The 27,040-nt window shown below is 46.5% G+C and overlaps 2 protein-coding genes across 3 annotated transcripts in view; both read right to left on the bottom strand.

The window, feature by feature from the left end:
• Positions 1-1,518: 1,518 nt before the first annotated feature.
• On the bottom strand, positions 1,519-9,746 carry eif4e1c (eukaryotic translation initiation factor 4E family member 1c). Its single transcript, XM_060073545.1, has 7 exons — positions 9,615-9,746; positions 8,782-8,867; positions 7,066-7,161; positions 6,732-6,795; positions 6,229-6,342; positions 4,672-4,811; positions 1,519-2,371 (listed from the first exon to the last, which is right to left on the bottom strand). Exons 1-7 carry the CDS (start codon positions 9,630-9,632, stop codon positions 2,257-2,259), a joined length of 633 nt encoding a protein of 210 aa, XP_059929528.1. The 5' UTR covers positions 9,633-9,746; the 3' UTR covers positions 1,519-2,256.
• A 699-nt stretch (positions 9,747-10,445) lies between these two features.
• Positions 10,446-27,040, bottom strand: part of tet1 (tet methylcytosine dioxygenase 1) — a 30,397-nt gene continuing 13,802 nt past the window's right edge. For both annotated transcript variants that reach the window (XM_060073544.1, XM_060073543.1), the window contains exons 3-12: positions 20,645-23,150; positions 20,142-20,232; positions 19,191-19,284; positions 18,513-18,721; positions 17,385-17,535; positions 16,722-16,811; positions 15,939-16,076; positions 15,452-15,628; positions 14,245-14,380; positions 10,446-13,750 (exon numbers count right to left, since the gene is read on the bottom strand). In XM_060073544.1, coding sequence (XP_059929527.1) covers positions 12,726-13,750; positions 14,245-14,380; positions 15,452-15,628; positions 15,939-16,076; positions 16,722-16,811; positions 17,385-17,535; positions 18,513-18,721; positions 19,191-19,284; positions 20,142-20,232; positions 20,645-23,150 — 4,617 coding nt within the window. In that variant the 3' untranslated portion in view covers positions 10,446-12,725. The remainder of the gene's footprint in view (positions 13,751-14,244; positions 14,381-15,451; positions 15,629-15,938; positions 16,077-16,721; positions 16,812-17,384; positions 17,536-18,512; positions 18,722-19,190; positions 19,285-20,141; positions 20,233-20,644; positions 23,151-27,040) is intronic.

Raw genomic sequence — 27,040 nt, 5'->3', positions numbered from 1 at the left:
CTGGGGGCTGGCTTGATGATGACTGGGGGCTGGCTGGATGATGACTGGGGGCTGGCTTGATGATGACTGGGGGCTGGCTGGATGATGACTGGGGGCTGGCTGGATGATGACTGGGGGCTGGCTGGATGATGACTGGAGGCTGGCTGGATGATGACTGGGGGCTGGCTGGATGATGACTGGAGGCTGGCTGGATGATGACTGGGGGCTGGCTGGATGATGACTGGAGGCTGGCTGGATGATGACTGGGGGCTGGCTGGATGATGACTGGGGGCTGGCTGGATGATGACTGGAGGCTGGATGATGACTGGGGGCTGGCTGGATGATGACTGGGGGCTGGCTGGATGATGACTGGAGGCTGGACGATGACTGGGGGCTGGCTGGATGATGACTGGAGGCTGGCTGGATGATGACTGGGGGCTGGACGATGACTGGAGGCTGTCTGGAGGTTGAATGGAGGATGGGGGCCTGGTGTGTTCTACATTCTTGTCTGATCCCAGCCCATCTCTGAAATGGGCTGGACTGGTATGGCAGCAGCTCATCTGGGGCAGGTGGGGGCTCAGGCATTGTTAGACCCGTCTTCACTTTACCGATTATGTCTGCATACAGAATAATCCAACGCAGAACACTTGGCAGAGACAACAGGTTATATGATTGGGAGTAACAGCTACCTTAGCAACTCTGACATTACATCAAAGTAACTTTAATCTATGTGATTAAACATTTGGCAGATCCTGTTTGGTTGGATACATAGAACTGTATGATGCAGAATGACGGCGCCCTCAGGACAACCAAAGTAGATGTATGCCCAGGAAAACATTTGACGCACCAAACACGTAAACATTGCCATGCCAGGCCCTACTTCTCGTTGTACATGGTGGGTGTAGTCACAATCTGTTACACACCTACCTAGGCGTTGGCCAGTTAGAACTTAAGGTATTAGGAAGGTACCTCATAATGCAACAGATAAAGCTTAGGAATGCAAACTGGTTGCACCATACTTTCCCAGTCATTGCAACAAAACTTGTTTTGACTACATCATGCGACACACTTGGTTGTTACAAAACGGTATGTGAAACGGACTCCCAGATTGAAATAAGAGACGCGTTTTTTTTAATGCAAAGCACTTTACTTGAAAGAAGGTAATATACAACCTGGAATTACAGATAATAAAGATACATTATGAGCAATCATTTCACAATGAATATCATCTCTCCATCGCAATCAATCCAGAGTAGTGTGACATATCTACAGTTTTGTTAGGAAGAAACAGTGAGAAGCACACCTCATTCTGTCCAGGCCTCTTAACTGTATGACACACTAAAATTAAATAAAAAAAAAAGATCTAGGAGTGGGAGTCCACAATGTTATCCTGATAACAAAACAAAATGTATATGAAAAAATGTTTTATGTGAATTTCAAACTAAGATTTAAGTATTTCAACTGCAAAGCATACATTATAAATAAATGTAAAGGGAAATTGGAGGCGAAAAAACAAAACAATCAGGATAGTACTACATGTCATATTCTACAAGTCCAGCATGGCTGAAACATCAATTGGGCTTTTTATTTATTTTTTATTTCAAAACATCAGAATTCAGTGACCACCGCTGCGACCTCACAAGCCTCCAAGACCTGAGGCCAGCAGTTGCTTGCAAGCCCATAGCACAACCCGGTCTCACAGAAATACGTGACAGTATTTTATTATAAAGGTCAATCCTTAATAATTAAATTTATAGATTAAATGACTTGACAAGTTGACAGCGTCACATATTTCCGTGAGACTGGGTTGCATAGCATGCATTATCATCTCCAGATTAATTCAGTTAAAATTACCCTTAAAATTTTTAGTGAATGATGCAAGACTCATGAAAATTGAAAAGAAAAAAAAGTCAAAGCGCAACACAAAAAGGTTTAAAAATAAATTGATATATTTTTTTCTTCAATCCATAAGTAAAGGGGTAGGGAGGGGTTATCAAGAAAGTCTTCCATTGCCAAACATTCTCTTTATCTCACATCACAGCTTCCACTAAATAAAGTGATATTTTATTCCCTTCTCGCCATTTGTAGTGAAAATGTGGCCAGAAAAACAATAGCCATGGGTCTGGGGAAGCTCCTTTATGCTGCGATCCATTATGACCAATAAGTCTTGTTTAATAATAAAAGAAAGGACATTACAGCAGACCGTATGATAAACTTGGTGATGTGGGTCGTAATTCTTTGATTAATTCTACTGCGAGTTGAGAAGTGGGGATTTCTTCAAACAGAATACATGTTCTTGGTGGTGGATCCACTCTTGCTGGATGTGTCGTCGTGTGACTGGTAGCTGATCAGGGGCTTGCTGGGAAGGCTCAGACGCTCCTTGTACCCTGCCCTAGGGTTGGGAGGGATAACAAGGGAGGGTTAACATCATGTCGCTTCATATGTTAGCACACCATCTGGTGGCCTACCCACGTCTTCACCCTTTAGGGAATAACAACTACTATGGAGACCCGCATTAGCGCATTCTCTTCGTTAGGGAATCCCACAAAAGCAATACGGTATATTATATCTTTTTTTATTTTTTTTATCAAATTTGATGAATGAAATAGACTTCTAAGGAATCTAAGGCTGAATCCAAAATGTTTTTCTTTTAAACGAATCCATTTGTGTATACATTAAATGGTCTAGTGTGTATAAATTGGTAGCAATTAGTGGTGAGGGTACAACGGCTGAATGCAGCGCTGATTATTAATGTTTGGGCTTATCGATTATTATTTTTGTCCCGTAGGTCCTGTAACATAATGTTGTGTCCCTCGAGTCGCGTCACAGCATTTAAATCAAATCAATCCAATCACTGCAGTGTGTCCACCAATGTTTTTGAATGGAATTGTAAGCCAACAGGTATTACAAGTACAACAAGTGAAGTCTGGCAGTTAACTTTGCTCGCGAGGATGGCTGAACGGGCGAAAATCCTTTATTGTAAAGGGGGGAAACACAACCTCAATGGCCAAGCACATTAGCATTGTGCATCAAATAAAGGCCAAATGCAGTACCTTCGACTGTCTGAGTTGAAAAGACTCCTCCTGTCTCCTCCTTTTCTGTCACACCAGACGGGCCCGTCTTAATCATCCACTCAAAGTAATCACACAGACATTGTCGCTAGTCCCGTCAGTTATAAATAGAAATCCAAGTCTAAAATCTGTGTTGTAATCGGCAGCATACAAGCTAGTTATCTTAAAAAGTAAATAAAGTTTCAGATGTGCTGCTTGATGATGTGTTGAGGTTGGCTCAGTAAAACGACTGTTAGGTTATCATGATGCGTTCAAATACAACATAGAGAAACAATAAATTGAGTTTTTGGTGTATTATTACTAATACAGTTGTATAGTGCTCTAATCATTTTTGTATATATAATTAAAACTACTGATGTCAATATTTATTAAGAATTACATATTTAATTTAAAATACAATTATTTATTTCCTAAATATTTTCCTCATCACTAAAAACGCGTTGTATTTCCACCAATTAATAAAAAAGTATTGATAGTGGCATCGATAATGACTCGGATCGTTAAGGAGTATCAAAAATGGTAACGATTTCAATAAATATTAATGATCCCCATCCCTAGCGCTGATGGGAGTGTTCTCATTGAATCACAACACCATTACGGCTCCAGTTAAGACCAACGTCTAAAAAAAGTGGTTTGAACACAGTGCGGTTACAATGAAATTGCACCACAGCACTAATGCTCCTCAGGATAAGAGCATGTGAACAAACTCGAGTAACTTAGCTAATTACCAGCCAGTTCTCATTAGTAGGTCAAATATTTTGATACTGGGAGGAGCATGCGTCAGTTGTTAAAGCATTATAAAATGTATTTCATCTGAGTTCATCTTTTCAAATTAATGTACACCGATGGATTATACGTGACAGACATCCCAAAATGGCGACGAAGAAAGAAAAAAAAAAGAGTGGGACCGAATGTGTTAGGTTACCAGCAATGTAAAAGAGGAAACTGTTTGAGGCCTGACACCACAATGTGTGTGGCTGTATGGATCAGAACTGGCTGTGGATTCTGATGGTATTTCAACAGAGATAACCCCTTGGGAGTATGTCGCCATGGTGTATGGCACATTTAATGAATACATCTCATTATAACACGACAGTTCTCCAAACAAAAAAAAGCATCACAAATGGGTCGTAGCCATGGGGATAACACACCTCACTTCTTCCAACAAACTATTGTTTACAGACGATATATATAATTCGTTTTCCTGGAGCAGGTTCTCCGTTATGGGCTAGAGTAGGAACATGTCGCTTCAAAATGGGCATAGACCGTGGAAGAGGACTCGTTCTCCAAGTAGATATAGAAGCTCTTGTTCTACAGTTACGAAAATACAACCACTCTCATTTTCATGGGATTATACACCAATTCAATATACTTAAGAATATTATATTCTATTTCTGCCAAGTTTGTTCAGCTAGATCAGTGGTTTCTACCCACCAAACCTTAAAATTCGACAAAACCAAGCCAGATTGCAACAAGTGTGTTTTGCTTGCTCTGTTCAGACATTAAAAAAGGTTTGTAAAATAACGTTATATGAATTGAAGAAGGATATAAACATGAAAGTACATTCAAACAAAACTGTTACCAGACAGAATAGATAATACAAGTGTGGCGTTCCTCTTACCCTATCGTTACGATGGCATCCCTGTTTTGGCAGTTGCTGGTCCAAATTGCTATTTTATCCCCCTTGGGTCTGACATTGACCACAGCTCCACACACGTCTTCACTGGACTCGTCGAATGACTCGCCCACCAAACACAAAAGCTGCATAAGAAAAAAAAAAAAAAAGATATATCAGTTATTCAGACCAACTTACAGTGTCAACAACTATCATTTGTTTGCCTTTTATTCGAATTCCAGTCTAAACGCAAAATCACTTTTTTCAACATTGGGTAACAAATGGTGCTACTGATAAAAAGCACTAGCGCCGCACCCCCAGCGCATAAGTCCAGGGCTGAGATTCTTTCCCAGCACACCCCTGCATGTGACTCTAGAGACCCACCCTGCCCCCCCAACCTCTACGGGGGGCAGGGTGGTCGGCCCTCCAACACTGCTGCACTGTGCTGTGGCTGTTCCGAGTGTGAGGTGGCGTACTCAAACTGACTGGACAAACTGATCAGAGGCCCAGTTCTGCTCTGTGAGTGGAGCTGGACCCACTGGTAGTCGTCAGAGAGGAGGATTCTGTCCCAAACTCCCCTCTATCCTCGGGAACGACTCCCACCCGCTCCGCAGAGTGCCGTCTGAACAGAGGAGCACGTTCAGCCACAAACCCGTGGCAATGAGGAGTTCTACGCAGCGCCACAGGAAATCCTTCAGTCCTGTGGCGATCATTCTAACTCGTCTCACTACTAGAGGAGTCACTCACAACTCTGTCCATTCTGTGAGTCACTGAGAGCCAAGCCATTTTACTTGTACCTTAATGACCTGTGCAATATGCCTTCCATATACCCAAGAAACCTTACTCTAGAGCAGGGGTCACCTACACAGTGCCCGCGGGCACCAGGGCGCCCGCAAGGACTATATGAGGGGCTGAAAATAGCACAACTCATTCTTGTACAACTCTTTCCCACCTTCCTTGAGTCATTGTTGATAATTATTGTGAGAAATCATTAACATGATCAGTTTCTTCACATAGATGAGTATCATTAATCAATATTAATAATATATAAAGGCAAACTGAGCAAATTTGTTATTTCAGAAGAGTGTATTAAACTGGGTGCCCTTCGTATGACTCAGTACCCATGATGTAGCTCTCAGGTTCAAAAAGGTTGGTGACCCCTGCTCTAGAGTCACTTAGCTTCAACTACTCTACAGTCACTTATACTTTGACTTGATATACAAGCATATTTTATTATAATCCTGCTGTTGGGTAAATGCATATTTTATCTATTAGAATATTTATACTGAAGCAGAATGCGTCTTTATATTGATAGTTGTGTTCCGTTTTCTTCAGTGTTCCTGGATTGAACTGAGCAAGTGACGTCATCTATAAGGTCAGCTGTATCTGTAATGAATCTTAGCCCTGGGCATACACCAACCTACCAGTGTGCCAATGCATTCACTGGTTTATTTCCAATATACAGTTAGTGGAATTACGCGAGTGGAAGCGCCACATTGGGGTCACGGGCCAAAAAGAAAGACTACGGCCCTCAGGTACAAAACAGGGCGGGCTCCACAGTACCGTCTCCATCCAGTAGCGGTCCAGGTCGTTGTGTCTCTGCTGTTTGTTGAGGGTCATGAGCCACCTGCCGCCCAGCTTGTTCCGGTCGTCCTCCCACATTGGCTTGATGCCATCCTGGGGGAACAATGGCAGACACAAAAGAGGCTGTGAACGAGGGCCCGGTGGTTGCACCCAGTGCTCTGGTGTCACCCCCGCCCCCCGGACACAAGCGGAGAACACATGTTCGCTTCACGCCGAGCCAAACTACACCCAGAGGGGACAGGGGACGCGTCGATTAACCTGCATCCGACGGGCGTTTTTAATGATCCATCGTGACACAAAAGGCTCATATGAGATTATGCAAGATAACATTAGTCATCTGCTTACATGGCATTCATTTCAGGTGATTTGCATTTAATACGTTCTACTTAAAAATATGAATTTATTTTAAGTAGAACAATTAAAGTACCTTTTGAAAGAGCAAAATGTTTAAATTGAGGGTTAGGGGTCGTCACATTCCTTACCTTAAATAAGCAGTAATCACAGCCAAAGCCCAGTTTGCTCGGTTGCTGTATGTGATTGTATAATCTGCAAAAAATAAATTGGTTTGTGGTATGAGAATAAGTCTTGAGTTAAACCCAGAAGTGTAAAACGCCTATCAACCTTTATTAGCTGATTATCTGCATCAAATTACTTTTTTAATAGAAAGTGTAATATCATGTATATTCATAATATGCCTAGAAGATTTTGAATGGGATATTTATCTTCATCAGTAAATGTGTCCCAACACATCTATGATACGATGACGATCCAACAAGGCTAAACCTATACCCTCTAATCATGCGTCCAAACACTTACGCCCAGAAGTCTTCTACGGTGTCAAACTTGGAGATGAGACGCAAGTTCTCCGTCCAGCTTTTGCTCTTGTCATTTTTGAAGTACCATAGTGCCCATCTGTACAAAAGAAAACAGAACCAACGGCCATCAACAACATAGTCAAACTCATGGGATTTAGCAGAGGGCATGTGCATTTACTTACTTACCATTGATTCCATGTTTCTGACAATATATTTTTGTGTGCCATGTACTGAAGGGCCACCTGGATATCTCAAAACCTCTCAGATGTGTGGCTGAGTGCTGCGATACACGTTCTGACAATGATGAATGCAGCCTCAATAGAACTTGTGTGACCTTTATGCCACAGCTACTGAAGATCTTAGTCTGTTAACATTTGTCCACCACAACACAACACATAACGTGAACCAGGAAAACAAAGCCCGGTCCACCACAGCGTATAACCATATAGGGCCTATTCCCTGGGCAATACAAACAAGCTCTTTAAAAAAGATCACGCATCATCACAGAATAACAGAATCACGGCAGTCGCCATGACCTACAAATACACCCACCGATGGTTTATGAGAGGTACCAGTACCATCATACTTTTAACTTGAGTTTGGGTCAGCCCAGTGAACCAGGGGTCAAGGATAGCTTTGTGACATAAGATAACCCCTTAGCCAATCAGGTCGTATTTAACATTTCAAAATGAGGGAACCCACAAATAGTCACTGTAGACCAAACAAACAGTTCGGACCAAAATCTACAAAAATGTAGATCCCAGTATTAAGAAAACATAGGCACATTTTCAAATATTTGGATACCCTTTATACTTCTAAATCGTTCCAGTAATTTCACTAGTACCTTCAATGGTTAGCCCCTACATAGGACTACAGCTATGAGTATAGTAATATACTCAAAGCTTGGTGCACTAATGTTAACATTTCACAATAGCACTAACCCTCCACGCTAGTCAGCCTTTCTTAGCATGTTTTAGATCAATGACATTGTGTTCTTGGGGAGGTGCTCCGCTAATTGATCCCATACGGGTATACAGTTTATGATTCAAGTCATACTAAATAATTAGCTCCGATATACTGAATCGACCTCTACCACGTACTACTATCACCACCTACAGCCTGGCAGATCTAAACACATCATTGCACAAGACTGAGGCCTTACGTTTTCTGGTTTAAAACTCATGGAAAAGACAGATATAAAAAAACAAACAACTAAACTAGATAAGACTCTGATGACATCACAACCAGCAAGGTGGAGGGTTTAGACGAAGTGTACAAAAGCATTATATGTATTTTTCTGCACCAAATCTTAAATCTTCTATTAAATGTAGACATGGCACAAATGGCAATAAGATGTTAGATCATAAAAGATAATTTTTGACTTGAACAAACAACTCGATGTTAGACTATGTAATTTATTTTAAGTACAAAGTGCAACAAAATAAGTCGTACAGCCATCGCCCAAACAACAAATATTATACATGTGTGCATATGAAAAAGCGAGTTGGCAGATGTGGTAAATATAGTATTTGAAGTGGACACGAACAAATTGATAATATGGTAAGAGAAGTCACGTGCAAAATGTCTAGCAAATCTAAACAATATTTTTGAATAATTTAAAAAATAAATAAAAGAAGAGTCATAACAGTAAACATTTTCAGAATGCAGATGCATGCAAAATGTTTCTATGTAAACAATGTAGGGTCGGAATTCATACTTGTTTTGCAAAGGATGCTTGATATACTCATCAGAACTCGGCAGCACTGGAATCTCAGGTTGGGGCTCTTCAATATCAGCTGGTTTCTGATAATCAAGTAAAAGTAAAGACCAAATGTCCGGTTAATAATCAAGCTGTCACTTAATGCTGACCGTATGTCCCATCTGTTACCGGGTATTTCAGTTCGACTAAAACCGAAAAGGAAAGCGTCCCGATCCTTCCATTAGAGTCAACGATTCCATAAGGTGGTTAGCTCTGGAGCAAATTACTGCATTTAAAACCATACGACAGAGCCGATGATGTCTTTATGTATCCAATAACCGCCGTCTCTTCCTTTAGACCAAATAAGGCTTTAGGCAAACTCGCTAGCATTGGTAGGTGAAGTAAAAGCAATCGAAGAGGTCGGAACTAGGCTAGCGTCGGCATTAGCAAACTCGCTAGTTAGCACTGGGACACACGTGTCTACGTGTGTTAACGTGATTGAAAAATGAAATAATATGATCGATTGTGATACATTAGTGTGTGTTCTTTCTGAATACACAATAAAATCGCATTATTGTCACACTTTAAAGGGGATCAATGAATGGACTAAGAGTCCCTCCCTGCCAACAAAGTGAGGCAACGCCACCCCCCTACCCATCACATTGCTAAAGCTAGCTTGACCACACACGGCAAAACCATCGGCTTATTATTTCATAACGAATTCGTAAAATTACCCCCAAACTAAGTTAACGGCACGGAAGTATAACTAGGTAATAAAGAAACTCAAAAGAGGCGTTATCTGTCCGTTTTCGTCAGCCGAAATGACAGCTATTTCTAGTTATTTGCCTTACCGGCTCGGATGTCGCCATCTTGACAGTAAAGTCTTTCTGCTCGTTCAGTGCTCATGCATCACCAGCCACCACTCACACACGTACGGTGGCCCCGTGGTTCAAAAATATCGATTCAATATGACAAGAAATAATGCAACAGCTTATATACAGCGCGTGTAAGGCAAAAATGTTGCACCATTTAAACTCGTAGTCGAGTACCAAAGTAACCCTCTCAAAGTACACATAATAGAATGTGTATTCGACAAAGGGAGAGAGAGATATAGAATGAGAGGGATAAATAAGACAAGGCAGGGAAAGAGTTAGATGTCTGCTGACTATGCAGCTCTTTCATGCTTGTGACCTCTCTCACCTATTAAAGTAAAATGGATGAAGGCTTCGGTTATAGGTGTGAGGAATAGGATTTTATGGGCATCTGTAAAGCATTACTACGCGCGTTACTTGTTCCTCTATCTCTTCTTCTACTGATCCCGGAGCATTCAATTATTTTAGTACAGTAGGCCTACGCTATATTAGTTCAATTCTGAGTGTTGTTGGTAGTTTAGCAGTTGCTTTTCTGGCTTCCTAGGCTTGTATGTTCAATGGTGTTGACCAATTATTTGAATCACTCAACATGTCAGAGTAAAACAAGGTAGGCCTATTAAAAATCTTTATTCTTAACGTTTTTGATCATGGGACTATTGTTACAAATGCATTCCACTTAAATCAATGTTGTGGTATCTGAAAGCCTAAAATACAACTGATTTAACACTGCTTTATTATTAGCAAGCTCAAAGCCGCAGTCTCTCCCACAGTCTCCCAGAAGTAAAAAGGCAAAATAAAGACGATTAAAGGTCCAAAATATAAATATGTCTTTATTTCACAATCCCAAACAGATCAGCCATCCATAAAATGAATGCTTGTCTCTTTTTTACAAGTCTAAATGGATATATTTTCAGCAAGTTACAGTAATTCAATTTGAAAATAAGCAATCATCCATTGTCTACACACCATTAACAGTACAACAAAGAACCTGGTTCACATACATAATTACACACTTTATAATAAAAACTGAATTCTAAATGCTGGTGCTTTCTGTTAGTTCCTTATTGATACAGTCAACAGGTAGGGCCTTTGTGGGTGGGAAGTTGAGAAAATAATCCACATGAACATTTACAACCTGATCAATGTGGTCGCATCTTCCTCTCTAAAATGAGCTGACTCAAAATGAACTTGACGAAAGAAAAATAAAGGTTTACATTCATTGCATTATTTATGTATTCAGTGATTAGGATTTATACATGTTGCCATAAATAGCACCCAGTTGAACATGATTTATTTTCGAGTTTGGTTACAAGTGGAAGACTTTGGAACCCTTAAAACATAAAACATTGTTGGTTTAATCAGTGTTTTTCCCCCATGGAGAAATTAAGGTAAAAATAAACAAAGCCATATAGGATGTACAACAGCTTTGAAGGTATGCAGAGACTTTATCCATATTAGTTGCAACAGTGTATACTAAGAGCACCATACGTTCACGTTTAGAGAACACAAATGGGTAAAGTCACTGAAAGCACCTTGACGCCACATTCCCATAGCACCAAAACAATTCAATGTCTCCATAGGAAATGCATACATCTCGTCAATACCCATTCAACTTTTCACTTGCAATACTACTGCACTGTATTTGAAATGTCATTAGTGATGATAATCTATAATCGTCTTTTATTAAAGGGTTATTATTAACAATTCTGCTCCTTCACCCCGTGGACACCAACCCTGTATGTCTAACGCAGACGCATTATTGAAGTAGAGAGCAGAATTTCCTATGGATACTGTATGATTATGACATCGAGAGACAAAACTTTTTGTTGATTTTGCATTCATCGATGAAGTCATGTATTCAAGTTTAACAACTGGCTATAGATTTTCTAGACATTTGAAACTCTAGCAGGAGAAGTGGTCTCCAAAGCACCAGTAAAATGTACAGTTTATGCCATGATTGTAAACGACATGAGTCCTATTACCTTGTTTCCTATGCAATCACTAGGCGAAACCAATTACCGAACGTGAACATAAGTGCTAAAAAATATCTTTGAAACATACTTAATTGTGGATGACACTGAATTTTCATAGACATGATTGCAGTTTTGTAATATAGTGTTGTTCAATTCACTTGCAGAATTTCTAATCAGATCAACGTAGAAATATTTTAAAAAGAAGAGCAGTTTTATCTATGGCTATGTCATATATATATACTGTATATATATATCTGTACATACATAAGTATACGCCTATGGACCGGGGTCCCTCTTTCAAGTTAGGTCTTAGAAATCAAAATCTCCTTAATATGCCATAAAATATGTGTATTCCAAATAAAAGACAATCGAGAGTTGTAGAAACAAAGCAAGCAATCACAAAAAACTTCCTTGAACTGAAGCAACTGATTGGATGAGGGCAACGTAAAAATAACGCTGACATCATCTGTACTGAATGGATGCCAGTCAGTGTTCTCAGTGTCATACACGCTGATGAAATGGGTTCGATGTAATGTGTTTGTTTGACTAAAATGTGTCGCTGCATAAGCCAACGCGAGCCACGTGGTTAAAGAGAGCACCTCTTGATGGAACCGAGTGCAGTAGACCTGCACTCGTACTCTGTCTGCGTCCAATCGGATCGTGTATTGACCCGTAGGTAAATATATAAACTTTGCAGTAAACAACAGGTTTAACACCAGAAATTAAATAGAAACTGTCATGATCAGAATAAATAATCACTTTTTTTGTTCTTAATCTTGTATATAAAAACCAGTTTAAAAACATTTAAAAAAAATCTTGAAAGCACCATCCATTATTTTTTTTTTACAATAAAAAAAGAACACAAAACTCACAGTTTAAAATCCCCACAAACTTTGGTCTTTTTCTCATCACTTTCAAGGCAAGAGATGAGAAAAGACTACAAAAGAACATGTTAGAAAAGCACGATAAAAGTGACATAAAAGTGAAGAAGTAGACATTTTGGAGTTGAGGTAAGGCAGAAGCATGGGGTGTGTAAGCTTAATCATTCTGATCTGACTGTGAGTGTGTGTGTGTGTGTGTGTGTGCGCGTGTGCGTGCGTGTGAGACAAACACACCACTAAGTCCAGCGGTTGTAGGGTCCCGTTACGTGGGTGAGCGCGTACGGGGCCACGGTGATGACTCCGTCCCGCGGAAGTGTCCAAGCCTGTCGGGTCGGCACCTTGGGCACCCTCCTCTTCTCCTCCTCTGCCTCCCACTCCTCCTCCAGACCTCCTCCTCCTCCTCCCCTCATCCCTGCCTCCCTTTCTGCCATCCCCAGCCTCATGGCCTCCTCCTCCCTCTCGCGTTCCCGCTTGGCCATCTTGGCGTCCCACATGGCCATGCCGTGGCCGGGCTCGTTCAGGGACTTGTGCTGGTAGAAGACCAAGGAGATGCGCGTGGGGTGACTGCGGTCGGGCCGCAGGATGGGCGTGGTGGCGTGGAGCTCCCGGCGGGCGCACTCGATCAGCACGGAGCCGTGCGACGGCGCCACCGCCACCCCGCCGATGTCGTTGTCCAGGAAGTTGTGCTCACTGTCCGACCACACCTCCTCCTGCTTCAGCTCCTCAGAGGTGTCGGGCGGCGCCAGGCCGTGACCCCTGACCTCTGGGCCGTGCCCCGGGGCGCCCCCGTTGAGCCCGTTGAGTCTGCTGTAGAGGCCCTCTGTGGTTGGCTGAGGGGAAGGAGATGGAGAGGCTGCGCCGTGGCCGGGATGAGGGGAGTAGTGGACCTCCTGGGGCTCCGTTTTAAACCCGCGGGGGTAGTCGGGGTGGCCTGGGTGGGGGGGTATGCGATGCACCGGTGCAGATCCTGAAGAGTAACCATTCACCGCCTCTCCGTTTGTCCTGTGTTGGTGGCTGGCCCCGTTGTGTCCGTAGTGGGGGCCAGGCGGGAGAGACGAATGGGGCGAAAGGGCCTCTCTCCCTGGGTGGACCCCTGCGCCCGGAGAGGGGTAGTTGCTGGTGCTCTGGTTGTAAGTGCTGGCATGGTTCTGCTCTGACTGGTACTTTCCTGCGCTCGGAGGTCTGGCAGGCAGTCTGTAAGAGCCCTGAGGCTCCGCTTTGAACCCCGGAGACGGCTGCTCTGCTGAAGTGCTTTTGAAATCTGGGGCGGATTCACAGACACACGGAAACAATGCTTCAGCGGTTATTCAAATTCAATTCATTATTCAGTGTATTATTTATCACAAGCAGGCCGTACATGATTTTTGTGTTGGATCGGTAACGTATTGTATTATCGAATGTGTTGTACAACATTTTGTAGAGTAAAATTGTTTATGCAAAGCAGGAAGAAAAATAGCTAGCAAAATAGCGGTGATAATACATACCAAAAGCAATAGCAAAGGAAGAATTAGCATGAAAGTAAATATGAAATATATAAAATAAAATACATGACGTCAGCTGCGTCCGAAATGAACCCAGTGAACACCCAACACAGATGCCACCAACCAAAGACGGATAGATATGACCACAAATAATATTCAGGGTTAATATTAAAACAATCTTAGACGGTATGTTTTTTCCACTCTGGGAATCTGGACCCTGGAGGTTTAGCATGTAAGAACCAAATTACAAGAGAAAGAGAGACATTGCACCCACCTTTGTTTGGAGTCTCACATTTCCCCTTCCCTGCCGACTGGGCCAACTTCTTCTCCAGCTTGTCCGCCTGGGCCTTCACACGAGCCTCCTCCCTCCTCTTACGGGCCGACTTCACCGGCTCGGCCAGCAGACGCACCTGGCGGAAACAGCACAAACAATTTAGCTGAACCTGTAATAATTACCGTATGTACGGGCAGGCCTTCCATCCACTGTGGCTATTGTTGCTTTGTTTGCGCTTCGGCTCTGAACCCAAACCCAGATTTAGCAGCTGGCGTTTCTGTTTTTCTTCAAACATTTAAAGGGAAAGTTCAACATCATCGGTGTGCGTGATCTGAGAAAGTCTTTGAATAATGTATTGAAATTGAAGCAATTTTGTTATGACGTGCCTGAGATCGCTGCACAATTCATTTCAGGGTCTATTTTACTACTAACAATGTGTTTATAATTGTTAAAGATTTGCACGCTATCCTGCTTGGTCTCTTCCTTATGTGCTCTAGTGTGGGATGTTTCCTATGAGTTCACCCTGAGAATGCCTCTGGATGTAGACGGCAGCAATTACATTGGCGTTTCCTCTTTCTAAATGACCAGTCAATTAAATGGAGTTGCATGGCAGTAGACTGGGAACCAGATGAATCTGTGAGCTCATGTTTCATTTGTTCTGGCATATGCGTCTGTCCCACCTCAAGTACAGAGAGATTTCCAGAAGTTAGCCTGGGTCAGGCCATCAGAACCGTTATCTTATAATGGTCGGGTTTGATACGATATCTGTACAGAGGATTGCCAATGGAAGGGCAGTTGAGGCATTTTTCTCTGATCGGTTGTAGGTCTGTTCAAATGTGTCCAGAGGCGCTTTGGTCTGCGCCCGTTGATACCACGGAACACGGAAGAGGTTCCAGACTAACACGCATTTGCAAATTGGTCTGGCAATGTCGGGCAAGCATTACGCTGGTTCTTAAACAGAACCCCTTTATTAGTTCTTCATCTGGGGAGGATGTAACCAACATGTCCAACTTCCTATCCCTGTCTCATTGAAAAACATTGCAGAATCACAATTATCATAATAACTATATAACTAACTAACATCCGTGATATCAACACTAACATTGAGTTAGGTCTGGAGGAGTGTGAGATACACGGGGGCTGACGTCGGCAGTACACGGTCCCTGGTGCGGGTCCCAAGTCCCAAGGGACCCTGGGCTTTACATACCTCTCTTGGGAAGGCCGACAGCACCTGCAGGGCGCCGGTCTGGATCTTGTTCCACTGGCCCTCCACCCGGCCGAACTCGTCCCGCTCCGACACCTTGTACAGCGGCAGCACGTGGAGCTGCTCGTCCTCAGGGATGTTCCGCACCGCCCGGTTGTCCTCCCTGGTTAAAGTGCACACCTGCACACACACGGGTCGAACCGGTCAGCCAGAGAGCATGACGACGTCGCAATGAGCACTGAGACCCTGAACTGAAAAGCAGTGGCTATGGCGTTCGACTCCCGGTCGAGACAACTGGGTTCGATACCCAATGTCTGCGGCCCGCCTCTAAGCATCTTTGAGCAAGGTAACCTCACCCCTTACCGGTTCCTTGATGTTCTTTATCTGAATTCACTCAAAGTTGCTTCGAATGCAAAAGTAAATGACCATAATACGCAATGCATACAACTCCGTAAACAATGAGTGTGCACGGTGTAGCCCTTTAGCGTACCACAGTGCTGCCGTTGTTCATGTTGTGGATGTCTTTGTGAGCATGGGCGCAGAAGTCCACGCAGGCCGTGACCCCGGAGAAGGGGCGCCCCTCCCTCAAACCCAGCCTGCAGTCGGTGCCTGCCTGCTCCTGATCCACCTAGCACACACACACACACGCGCACACGCACACACGCACACACACACACACACACACACACAGAAGGAGAGGTTATTTGTGTGTCATCATGTCAGCACCAAGTAAGGGGGCCTGCTCATACAGGTGGAATCATCATAGGAGGCGTGAAGTCTTCCATGTTGAAAGGTGCAGAAAAATCCTGAAAGAGAAGATAGTTAAGCCCTAAATGATGATTACTATTATGGGGTTATTTGGATGTCTGCCGTACCCAAACGACAGCCATGACCGCTTGTTTGTGTTGCCCTGGTGAAAAAAACCAACTTGTAATTCATCTGATGGCCTATAGATGGCTCACGGTGGTTGGATGCAAAAAGTCCAGTCCTCATTATAAGCCAAGGAGAAAATGGTTCATTCTTGAAATACAAGCAAATAAATATTTGTTTGTTTGGTTATAACCTAAGTTCAATGTCCTTTTTTATTTCATAAAAAAGTTATTAAGATCAGATATGAATGAGTTTTGGAAATAGACTACTGCAAGGCAGTATTAAAATCCCCACAAATACCTCAAATATGAATATGATTCAATGCCCATAACAAGAGTGTGTACACCAATGGGTTCGGTCACCAGCACTACGTCCATATTGCGTGTTGTCTGTATGGCCGTACCTGATTCTGAAAGGCCTCGGGAGCCAGCCTCTGGTAGACGGGCGCCAGGTCGGTGGCCAGGTTCTGCAGGTTGTGCTCCAACATCTCCTCCTGGTCGATGAACAAGAGAGTGCATGATGAGTGAATCTCCTCTTCTCAGTGATTGTGTTGTAATTACATCGGCTGAAGTGGTGCCCAGCGCCATCACCGGCCTCAACAAACTCACTCCCTGACGTCATATGTGCTGCATTTTTTTCTCTGTGTCATTCATGTGCTATGTGACAATATTGATTCTGATGTAATGTAATGTAATGCCATCTTATATTTGCCCTTGTCTGCATATAGAGGACATCAATTAGAGGAATAGGCAAAATAACCTTTTTAAAAACGTTACTATTGACCTAATGCAGGCACAGAAGGAGGATGCAACACCGTACATCGGAATGGAAGAGGCAGTGTAAAAGGAAACACAACTATTAATAATAACCTAATTCTAAATCTCTCTATTTAGTCTACTACAAATAAAATAACTGATTCATATGCAAGAAATAGCCTTTGTCCACATGGACAGGAAGTGCACATGACTGCAGGTTTCCCTTCCTCTTCACGGTTTCAGTGTAAGACCGTTTGTTGAGCCAGCAGTCGGGGACAACACGTGGTAGGTCAGCAGCCCTTTGTCTGTACCTGGTTCGGTTCGTCCCCCAGCAGACGGAACTTGCGGGGGATCTTGCTGCGGGCGAACTTGCAGCCGTTGAAGTACATGCTCCAGGAGCAGCCGAAGGAGAAGGAGGCGCCGCAGGTCTCGGGGTCCAGACCCTGGCAGGCGCACGTACGACTGGGGAGCAGAGGTCACGCAGGGGGAGGTCAGGGGAGGCTGGACGTTTCGGGGAGCAGGTTTTTAGGGGGTCAAACATGCCTACAGATGGCTCTAGGTCAGTGTTTCCAAACATCAGGGCCGGGGACCCGACTTGGAGTTGCCCGATGTGCGTATGACATCTTGAAGATTGCTGGAGTTATCGAACAACAATTTTGCACACTTCAATGTCGGCCGGGTATTGTCAGGCACCTAACCATTTTTTTCTTTGTGTATGATTATTATTCTGCATAGTCTTTTGTTACTGTTGTTTTTAAACAGCCTGCCTTAAATTACCCCATGAGGGACAAATAAAGTATTGGAATTGAATTGAATTATAACCTAGTTATAGTGAGCATAAATATTTAGGAAAAATGCTGATTTAAAAGGTTTTTAAAGGTCCTGTGTAAACACAAACAGACCCACCTTATGATTCGAAGAACTACGAATCACTTGTGTGTTGCTGTGCGGCACAAAACTCGTACCCCCTTCAGTGTATTCACCGGGACACTGATACCAGGGGCGCACGTTGAGCGGCTCACGGACCACAAGAAGAGGCCAGAGCTCTGAACAAACTGGGTTCAATAATGACCAACCCCACTCCTGATCCAACCTCCACACCCTGAAGGTGATCAACAGCAGCATCTTCAGTCAAAGACTGACTGCACCAATGTGCAAAACTGAGAGGTATAGGAAGTCTTGTATACCAGCTGCTATAAGGTTTTACAATGCACAGAAATTACACTTTTTAAGTATTTATTCATTGTATTTTAACTTATTAAGTATTGAAGCCACCTGACGAAATGTGTGGGGTTATGTCAGTCTTGAAGCTGCTGTGGCACTGTTATTTCCTGTAAAGGATTATTAAAGGATCTATCTCTCTATCTATCTCTCTAAGAAGGCGGGGAGACACTGCTCTGGAGGGAGACGCCCCCGCGGGGGGCCGTCTAGATACTCACTCTTCGTTGAGGGCGCAGCGCCGGCTGGTGGGGGAGCCGTGGCGGCAGAGGGTGTCGGTGAGGTCGTTGTACAGGCGGTCCGCCACGGCGCGGGGCACGCCTTCCCAGGCCAGGATGAGGATGACCAGGACAGCGCTCTCGCAGCGGTGGCCCGCGCGGTGTCGGACCAGACACAGCAGCTTCTCCTCCTCGCTGCCACGCCGGATCACCTGGTGGCACGCCACGGGTAAACAACCAGGGGACACACACGCCTTCACACGCAGGCAAACACAAAAGGATGCACCCAACCATACAGGCGCACACACACACACACACACACACACACACAAAGACACACACAGACACACACACACAAAGACCCAGACACACACACGCACACACAAAGACAACACACACACACAAACACACACACACATATACACACACACAGGCGAACACAAAAGGATGCACGCAACCATACAGGCGCACACACGCACAAAGACACACACACACACTCCCACACACAAAGACCCAGACACACACAGGCAAACACAAAGACAACACACATACAAACACAGACACAAACACACTTACACACAACACACATTCGAACAGGAGACCCTCCAATCATGTTGGGTTTTGCAGATGCTGTTAGAAGCATTCGATGAATGCCGACCCCATCAGACGCCAGACCCTTACCCATTTTGCGATGGGACAGCCCTGGCTGCTCTTCCCCTCTCTGCCGGTGTACACCACCACCTCCACCCTCACTGCCTTCCCCTTCTCCCCGTACCTGAGGGATGAGAGCGGGTAAATAAGCAAGGCAGTAAGGCTGTTACACATGGAGAATGTGTAAAGTATATATTCTATTGACATAATGCAGGAGTCAACAAATGGTGGAAACACACAAATCATGCAACATTAACAATCAAACAGAAAACAAATAGACCAATAACAAAATTCTAAATATATAGTTATCGATTATTCAGTGTACGGGTGATATGTATTATTTGGCTTCAACATTGCTGGTTTACTAATCCACTGCTCGAAACATGCAATTACAATAGTGGTAGTTGTGTGTCTCTTTACTGCATCAATAGTAGTAAACGTGAAGTTACTACTACTGGGCCCCCAGTTTCCTGTTTCAACATGCGTATAGAGTGCTTTTCTGTGTGTATCTGTGGCTAAATGTGTGACTGTGTGTGTGTGTGTGTGTGTGTGTTTGTGTGTGTGTGTGCATGTGTGTGTGTGTGAAAGTTAATCTGTGGTTGTGTGTGTTTTAGTATGTGTAAAGTGTATAGCCAGCTCAGCAATAGCGTCTCTTTTACATCACAACCCCAGCCTACTCCTTCAGGCATGTGGTTTCCCCTAGGCATGCTACTAAGAAATGGACATAGACACAACACACACCAACACACGTGCACACAGACACAACCCCCCTACATACACACACACGCACACACAAACACAACCCCCCTACATACACACACACAACCCCCCTACACACACAGACACAGACACAGACACACACACACACACACACACACACACACACACACACACACACACACACACACACACACACACACACACACAAAACTACACGTGCACACACCCACACAGAGTGTAAACACACTGTAGTCACCCTACCTGTTCTCCATCAGCTCTCGGACTGCGGTGATGCTAGGCCCCGCCCCCAGGTGAGTGTAGTAAGGCCCTTCTTCTTTTTCAACTATTTGCTCTGTGGGAAAAAAGTGAATATTTAGCTTTTTTATTTGCACTGCAAATGTACTGAATATTATTACTTTTTGTGTACAGGAAGTCATAGTTTTGTGTTTCCCAAGTGTATCTACTCTGTGAGTGTGTGTCGGAGGGTGGAAAACAATAATTGATCAAACCTGTCTGATCACGTCATGAAATGCACAACCATCGCGCTAAATAACGTCCGCGAATACCAGAGCGACATCCTAAAACACTAGTTAATTCTCATTAATAACTATTTAATTACTAGCTTTCAAATGACAATCACAACAACAACACGCCGGCCTGCGTTTGTTAGAGAAATCAAACTCCGACCGAGCTGAGGAACGAAGGGGAAAATACAGGAAGCAGAATAATTTTTCCACGTGGCAATAAATAGCAGCGTAACTCACCCATGCACTCGCAGGACGGGAGGTCGGACAGCTTCTTGGAAGGCGTGTTGAGCAGGTTCTTGGTGGGCGTGTCCAGGAAGCTCCCGGGGGACTCCAGGAAGCCGTGGACGCCGTTCTTGGTGGGCGTGGACTCCTGGGAGTAGAGCTGCTGGTCGGCGAGGTCGGCGGCCGTGGTGGACAGCACCGTCACGGCCCCAGAGCGCTCCAGCTTGTAGTAGCCCTGCTGGCTGGCGGGAGGGGAGCAGGGGGCGCCGTTGGTGTTGGTGGTGGAGGAGGAGGAGGAGGAGGAGGAAGGGGACGAGGAGGCCAGGGCGTGGAAGCCCGCCACGTGACTGAGAACGTTGAGGTTGGCCAGGCCGCCGCCGCCGCCGGCGTTGGGGTCGGCCCCCTGATGCTGCAGCCCCCAGGAGGGCTGGGATACCTGAGATAACAAGCAGCGCCGCTCGTACTCCTGCTGGGGGGACGCTGGCGGCGGCGGCGGCGGCGGCGGGGCGGCTGGGGAGAGGAGGCGGCTCTGTAGTGGCGACGGCGGGGGGTGGAGCTCGTTGTGATGGGGATGGTGACCGTTAAAGAGGGCCCGCTGTTGGCCCGGCGGGCCGTTGGCGTAGTGCGTCCTGGTGTACTGGGCGGCGTGGTGGTTCTGGTTGTGGTACTGGGGGGGGGTGGGGGCGTGCTGGATGAGCTGCCGCTGCTCCGTGGCCTGGGCCTCGGCCACGTACCGCCCCAGGTCCATCTGGGCCTGGGGGAGGAAGAGGTTCCGCTTGTGGCGGAGGGAGGCCGCCGCCGCCGCCGCCCCGCCCGGCGGAGGCAGCTTCTGGCCCCGGCCCTTGGAGGGGGTCTTGCCGTTGGGCGTGCGCTTGGCCAGCGGGGTCCGGCGAGGCGTGCCCCCCTCCTCCGCCTCCTTCTTCTTCCTGGGTTTGGCGGGGGTCGTTTTGGCCTTCTTCACCAGGGCCTTCTTGGGGTCGGGGAGCAGGGGGGCCTTGTTGTAGTTGTACTTGATGGTGGCGACGGGGGTCCCGCGGGGAGGGAAGTTCTCCGACTGCTGGCTCTGACGCGATTGGATGATGAAGGCCAGGTCGGCCAGCTGGGCTGCCACCTCCTCCTCGTCCCTGTTCCTCCTGGCCATCTTCCCGGCCAGCATCTCCTTCTCCCCCCAGAACAGCCTCTCTGGGCCCGTGCAGATCCTGTTCTGGCCGTCGCTGTAGCCCTTGTAGCCGGCCTCGGTCTTGATGACCCGAGCGGTGAAGGTCTGCTCCGTGCCCCAGCAGGGCGCTCTCTCTCCCTGGGTGCTGGCCTCCAGCAGGTCCTGCAGAGACATCTTGCCCGCAGACGCGGCGTCCCGGGAGATCTGAAAGACGCTCCCCTGCTTCGCCACCGGGGGGCGTATGACCGACGTGTGGCTGAGCGGCGAGCTGATAACCGACACCTTGTTGCAGCGGATGACAGCTGTGTGCTTGGCCGGGAGCGCCGGGGGTGCGTTGGGACTAGCGGCTGCGAGGGGAGTGGCTACGGAGACGGGCTGCTCCGGCGGCCGCTCCGTCTTTATGTGCGCGTGGGTGTTTTCGGGTATAGCTGCCAGTTGGGTCAGAGCCTCGATGGCGATGGCCTGATCAAAGCTCAGGTTCCTCTGCTCCACCAGAGTCTGCACGCTGGGCGGCGAGGCGTTCGCCGACAGCTCGCTCTTGATGGACCGGATGGGCTGGAGGGTCTTGTGCGTGGGGGCGGCGGGGGGGCTCCTCGGGCGCCACTCGCTCCCCCCCAGCTCCCCCGGGTCCTCCTGCTCCGTCTTGATGGGGTCCGAGAGCTCCGTCTTGAACGAGCGCAGGATGGGCGAGCGCGAGCCGAACAGCCTCTCCTCCAGCCCCTTCCTCTCCGTGATGGACAGACACACCACGGCGGCCAGCGTGGACAGGGGATCCTCGTAGGTCTCCTCCCCCACCTCCTCCCCTTCCTCCTCCTCCTCCTCCTCCTCCTCCTCTTCAGGCTGCCTGGGGGTCCCCTCGGTGCTCCACACCCAGGGCTCCTCCAGCTTGATCTTCTTCAGCGGGACGGCGCCGGCGTCCTCTTTGGGAGCTTCAACTACAGGCGAGCTTTGCGGGCCGGGGCATGGGGGGATTGTGGGTAATGTAGTCCGTTGGGGCGGCGACACAACCGTCGCCCGCTGACAGCGGGGCCGCTGGTCGGACCCGGCGGCCATGTCGTAAGCACCGTTAACGATTAGAGTCCGGTCAGGAAGGTTCCGGAGAGGCCCAGGGGTGCCGCAGAAGTGCTGCTGAAGTGCATTGTGGTCCGGCATGTGTTCTCTCTTAATGAGCAGAGGCGTGGGGGCGGCCGCACGCTCCAAGGGCGCAGCGTACACCGCGAGTACTGGCGTGGGGACATGTGGAGGCCGTGTTGGAGGTAGGTGACCTTCCTCGCCCTCGTCTTCCTCGGCTGCCGCCGCGTGGGTCTCTGCTTCCATCTGGGCTCCGCCTCTGCCATTTACCGATCCGCCCTCCGTCGCCGCCTAGGGGCCGAGAGAGAGAGGGAGAGAAAGAGAGGGAGAAGGAGTTAGCGAGAGGGAGAGAAATAAACAAAATCGAAGAGAGAAAGAGATGTGACTCAACCGGGTCTGGCAGCATGAAGTGAGTCAGCGTGTCCTAAACAGTCCCAGCATGCTGTGCAACAAACCGCCCCCCCAATGCACGCTGTTTGTGTGTGTGTGGGTTGGTGTGTGTGTGTGTGTGTGTGTGTGTGTGTGTGTGTGTGTGTGTGTGTGTGTGTGTGTGTGTGTGTGTGTGTGTGTGTGTGTGTGTGTGCCTGTGTGTGTGTGTGTGCCTGTGTGTGTGTGTGTGTGTGTGTGTGTGTGTGTGTGTGTGTGTGTGTGTGTGTGTGTGTGTGTGTGTGTGTGTGTGTGTTCCCGTATTTCTCCCAAGAGGGACCATGGAAAACGTTGTGGCACACCATCACAAAAGAATCTGCTTTCTATGAATCTCCAAATGAAAACCGTTTTTATAAACTGGGCATTGGAAGCATAATTTCAATGAAATCCCGCACACACAAGAACAGCTATTAAATGATCAACGTCCTGGTTCTTGTTCTTAGGTGAATATTCACAGCCAACAGGAGGGAGGGTTAATGAGGACATGCATGAGTGTGAGCCTGTCAAATAACTGTGTGTGTGTGTGTGTGTGTGTGGGTGTGTGTGTGTGTGGGTGTGTGTGTGTGTGTGTGGGTGTGTGTGTGTGTCAGAGGGATTTGTTCTAGTGCATGCGCGCCACGTGTAGTCATGCATGTAGACTACATATTAACCTGTGTGTGGCCTAGTGTCTAGTGGGAGATTAACCCGACAGATTGCCCTGGCCTGGATGTAGTGTCATGTGCGTAGCGACGGCCGCTACCAGAACAAGAGCACTAAATCCCCACATGTCGTGTTGGAGACGAGAGATAAAGGGCTGATATTTCACTGCCGGCGGAGCCCCGGATCTTCCGAAGGACCGTGTTTATTGAAATATTGATTGGGTGCCTCTTAGGCTGCCCTCCGGGGGAAGGAGGAGTACGAGGCGAGGCTAAAGATGTGTTAGTGCCGGCCATTCGCCACCCTTGCGTGACCGCCGCCGGATCCCGATCAATGGCTCACACTGTGTTTCTCTCCCCTGTATCTCTCGCCACAGCGCATCCCTCTCCATGTACAAGCTGTCTACGTAACAGAGGAATTCATGGGGAAGAGGCTCCTCTCTCGCTCTCTCTCTCTCTCTCTCTCTCTCTCTCTCTCTCTCTCTCTCTCTCTCTCTCTCTCTCTCTCCCCCTCTCTCTCTCTCTCTCTCTCTCTCTCTCTCTCTCTCTCTCTCTCTCTCTCTCTCTCTCTCTCTCTCTCCCTCTCTCTCTGAAAGGGCTGTTAAGATGAAACCCTAAAACAGCATTCCTGATGAATAATGGCCTTGTCTTGGCATTTATATCATGGAGCATACCACTATGTTCGGATATCAAAATCAACAATACACCAAGTATTAATAATAGTGTGACTTGGTGCATGTGCACTGCAAAATAGATTACGACTTTGTTGCAATGTCAGGGAAAGAGATAATCGAATAAACATATCTAACACTCAATGGCAGAAGGTGGACGTTAGCTACCTCCTCTGTGAGTTTTTCCTTGGCTCCCTTTCTTGCACGACACCACATCCAAATATGGGAGATCGCAATTAAGCAAGAATAAACATTAACAGATTGACCTCACGACAAAACCACATCAAGTGCTCCCCTATAACCACAGGAACCCCTTTAACTGTTGCCTGCTCACGGCTGTTGAACCAGGGTGCCTTGTTGTTGAATTAGTCTGAGCCAATTACACCAATTATTTTTTCACAACAGTGTTCTCTCACTCTCCCATGCACTGATTGGCCTCTGTCTGTCTGTCTGTCTGTCTGTCTGTCTGTCTGTCTGTCTGTCTGTCTGTCTGTCTGTCTCTCTGTCTCTCTCTCTCTCTCTCTCTCTCTCTCTCTCTCTCTCTCTCTCTCTCTCTCTCTCTCTCTCTCTCTCTCTCTCTCTCTCTCTCTCTCTCTCTCTCTCTCTCTCTCTCTCTCTCTATTCCCTGGCTGCTGGGTGGAACCACTCCGCTGCTGGTGATGCAACAAATTGGCGATGAGAGCTGAGGCAACGTCCCCGCCCACCACTGCAACTCTGTGGGCATGAGGTGTCCAACACATGGCCGGGTGGAGAGTGTTGGGCCAGGCCAGGGGCGAGTGACATAGAGACAGAGTGTGATAGCGAGAGTCAGAGAAAGAGGCAGTGAGAGAGAGACAGACAGAGAGGAGAGCGAGTGAGAGAAAAACAGATAGAGAGAGAGCCAGGGACAGATAGAGAAAGAGAGGCATAGCGAGAGAGAGAAAGAAGGAGATGAGATTGAGTGAAAGAGAAACAGGTGGAGAGAGCTAGAGAAAGGGAGAAACAGAGAAAGAGAGGCATGGAGAGAGAGAGGGAATAAGGCAGTGTGTCTGCCACAATAACCTGCTTTCAATGACAAAGCAGCGTTGGCTGCTTTCCAGCCCTGCAGCCGACCACGCGTGTGTGGGTGTGTGTGTGCGTGTGCGAGAGTGTGCATGTGCAATAGATCTGAGATGTATTCATCAAGAGCATCTAGTGTAGCCTGCATCTCAGTGTATATCAAAGAAGCATATTGTGCTGATCAGGTCTGCGCTGTCTTCAGGACGGCGTGGAAGCACACAGGGAGTGCGAGACGTCAGAGCAGGCTCTTTGTGCCGCTGCATCTGATTCCCCGGGCTCCAAGTGACACTCACACTGGCTGGGCTATGGGGCATTGTGCTGACAAATGCTTTCTGGAGTGAAATCCAATGCTCTCTTTCCCTCTCGCTCTCTCACACATTCGGACTTAGAGGCACAAACACACATAGAAACACAATAACACACACACACACACACACACACACACACACACACACACACACACACACACACACACACACACACACACACACACACACACACACACACACACACACACACACACACACATATATTGAAACACACACAAAACATTGCAACACACTCGCACACACACATTCAAAGGATCACACATTGAAACACAAACAAATACATTTCAATAGATACACACAGCGAAACACACACAAAAACATTGAAACACACACAGACATTGAAGCATACACACTCGTACACAAACACACACACATACATTCAGTCACTTGCACATACATGTACACAGACAAACAAACAAACACACACACTGAAAAAACATGCACACACAAATACTCAAAGATAAACATTGAAGAAATATGAGAAAACCACACACACACATCCACACACAAACACCCGACACACACAGAGATATAAACACACACACACACAATCACACAAACTCATTAAAAGACCTAACCTAGCAACCGGAGTTTGTCTGCTGCTTGAATCCTAACAGCGCTCTTTGGGAGACGGGTTTCCAAGGAAGCTGCTGTGTTAGGGAGTAGCCACCCTCAACTGCTAACCGACTAAACACACACACACAAACACACTCGCACGCACACAGACACACACACCCAAAACACTCACTAAACACACGCTAAACTACCTATTATAGAACAGGTTCTTCCACATTCAAACATCGCCAAAGACTAGCGAAAAGACAGTTAAGTGTTATTTCTGATCTCTATTTAAGGGAATCCTGTATAGTTTGCCGCACACTCTGCACAGCTTAGTGGCACACTCAAACATTGTTCTCAAAAACATAAAAAGCAGCAAAAAAGTATGCTTCCTTCCTGACTAAGAGGCGGTAATAAGCATGTGTGTCTGTTTGTGTGTGTGTGAGTGTTTGTGTGTTTGTGTGTGTGTGTGCCGTTCTCTACCCTCCTACAAGTTCTTGCCTCGATCACAGAGCAAACTCTTC

Source organism: Gadus macrocephalus, chromosome 15 (genome assembly GCF_031168955.1).
Source record: "Gadus macrocephalus chromosome 15, ASM3116895v1".
NCBI lineage: Eukaryota > Metazoa > Chordata > Actinopteri > Gadiformes > Gadidae > Gadus > Gadus macrocephalus.
Note: the sequence above shows the minus strand (reverse complement) of the source record. Positions and strands in the feature narration are given on the sequence as shown.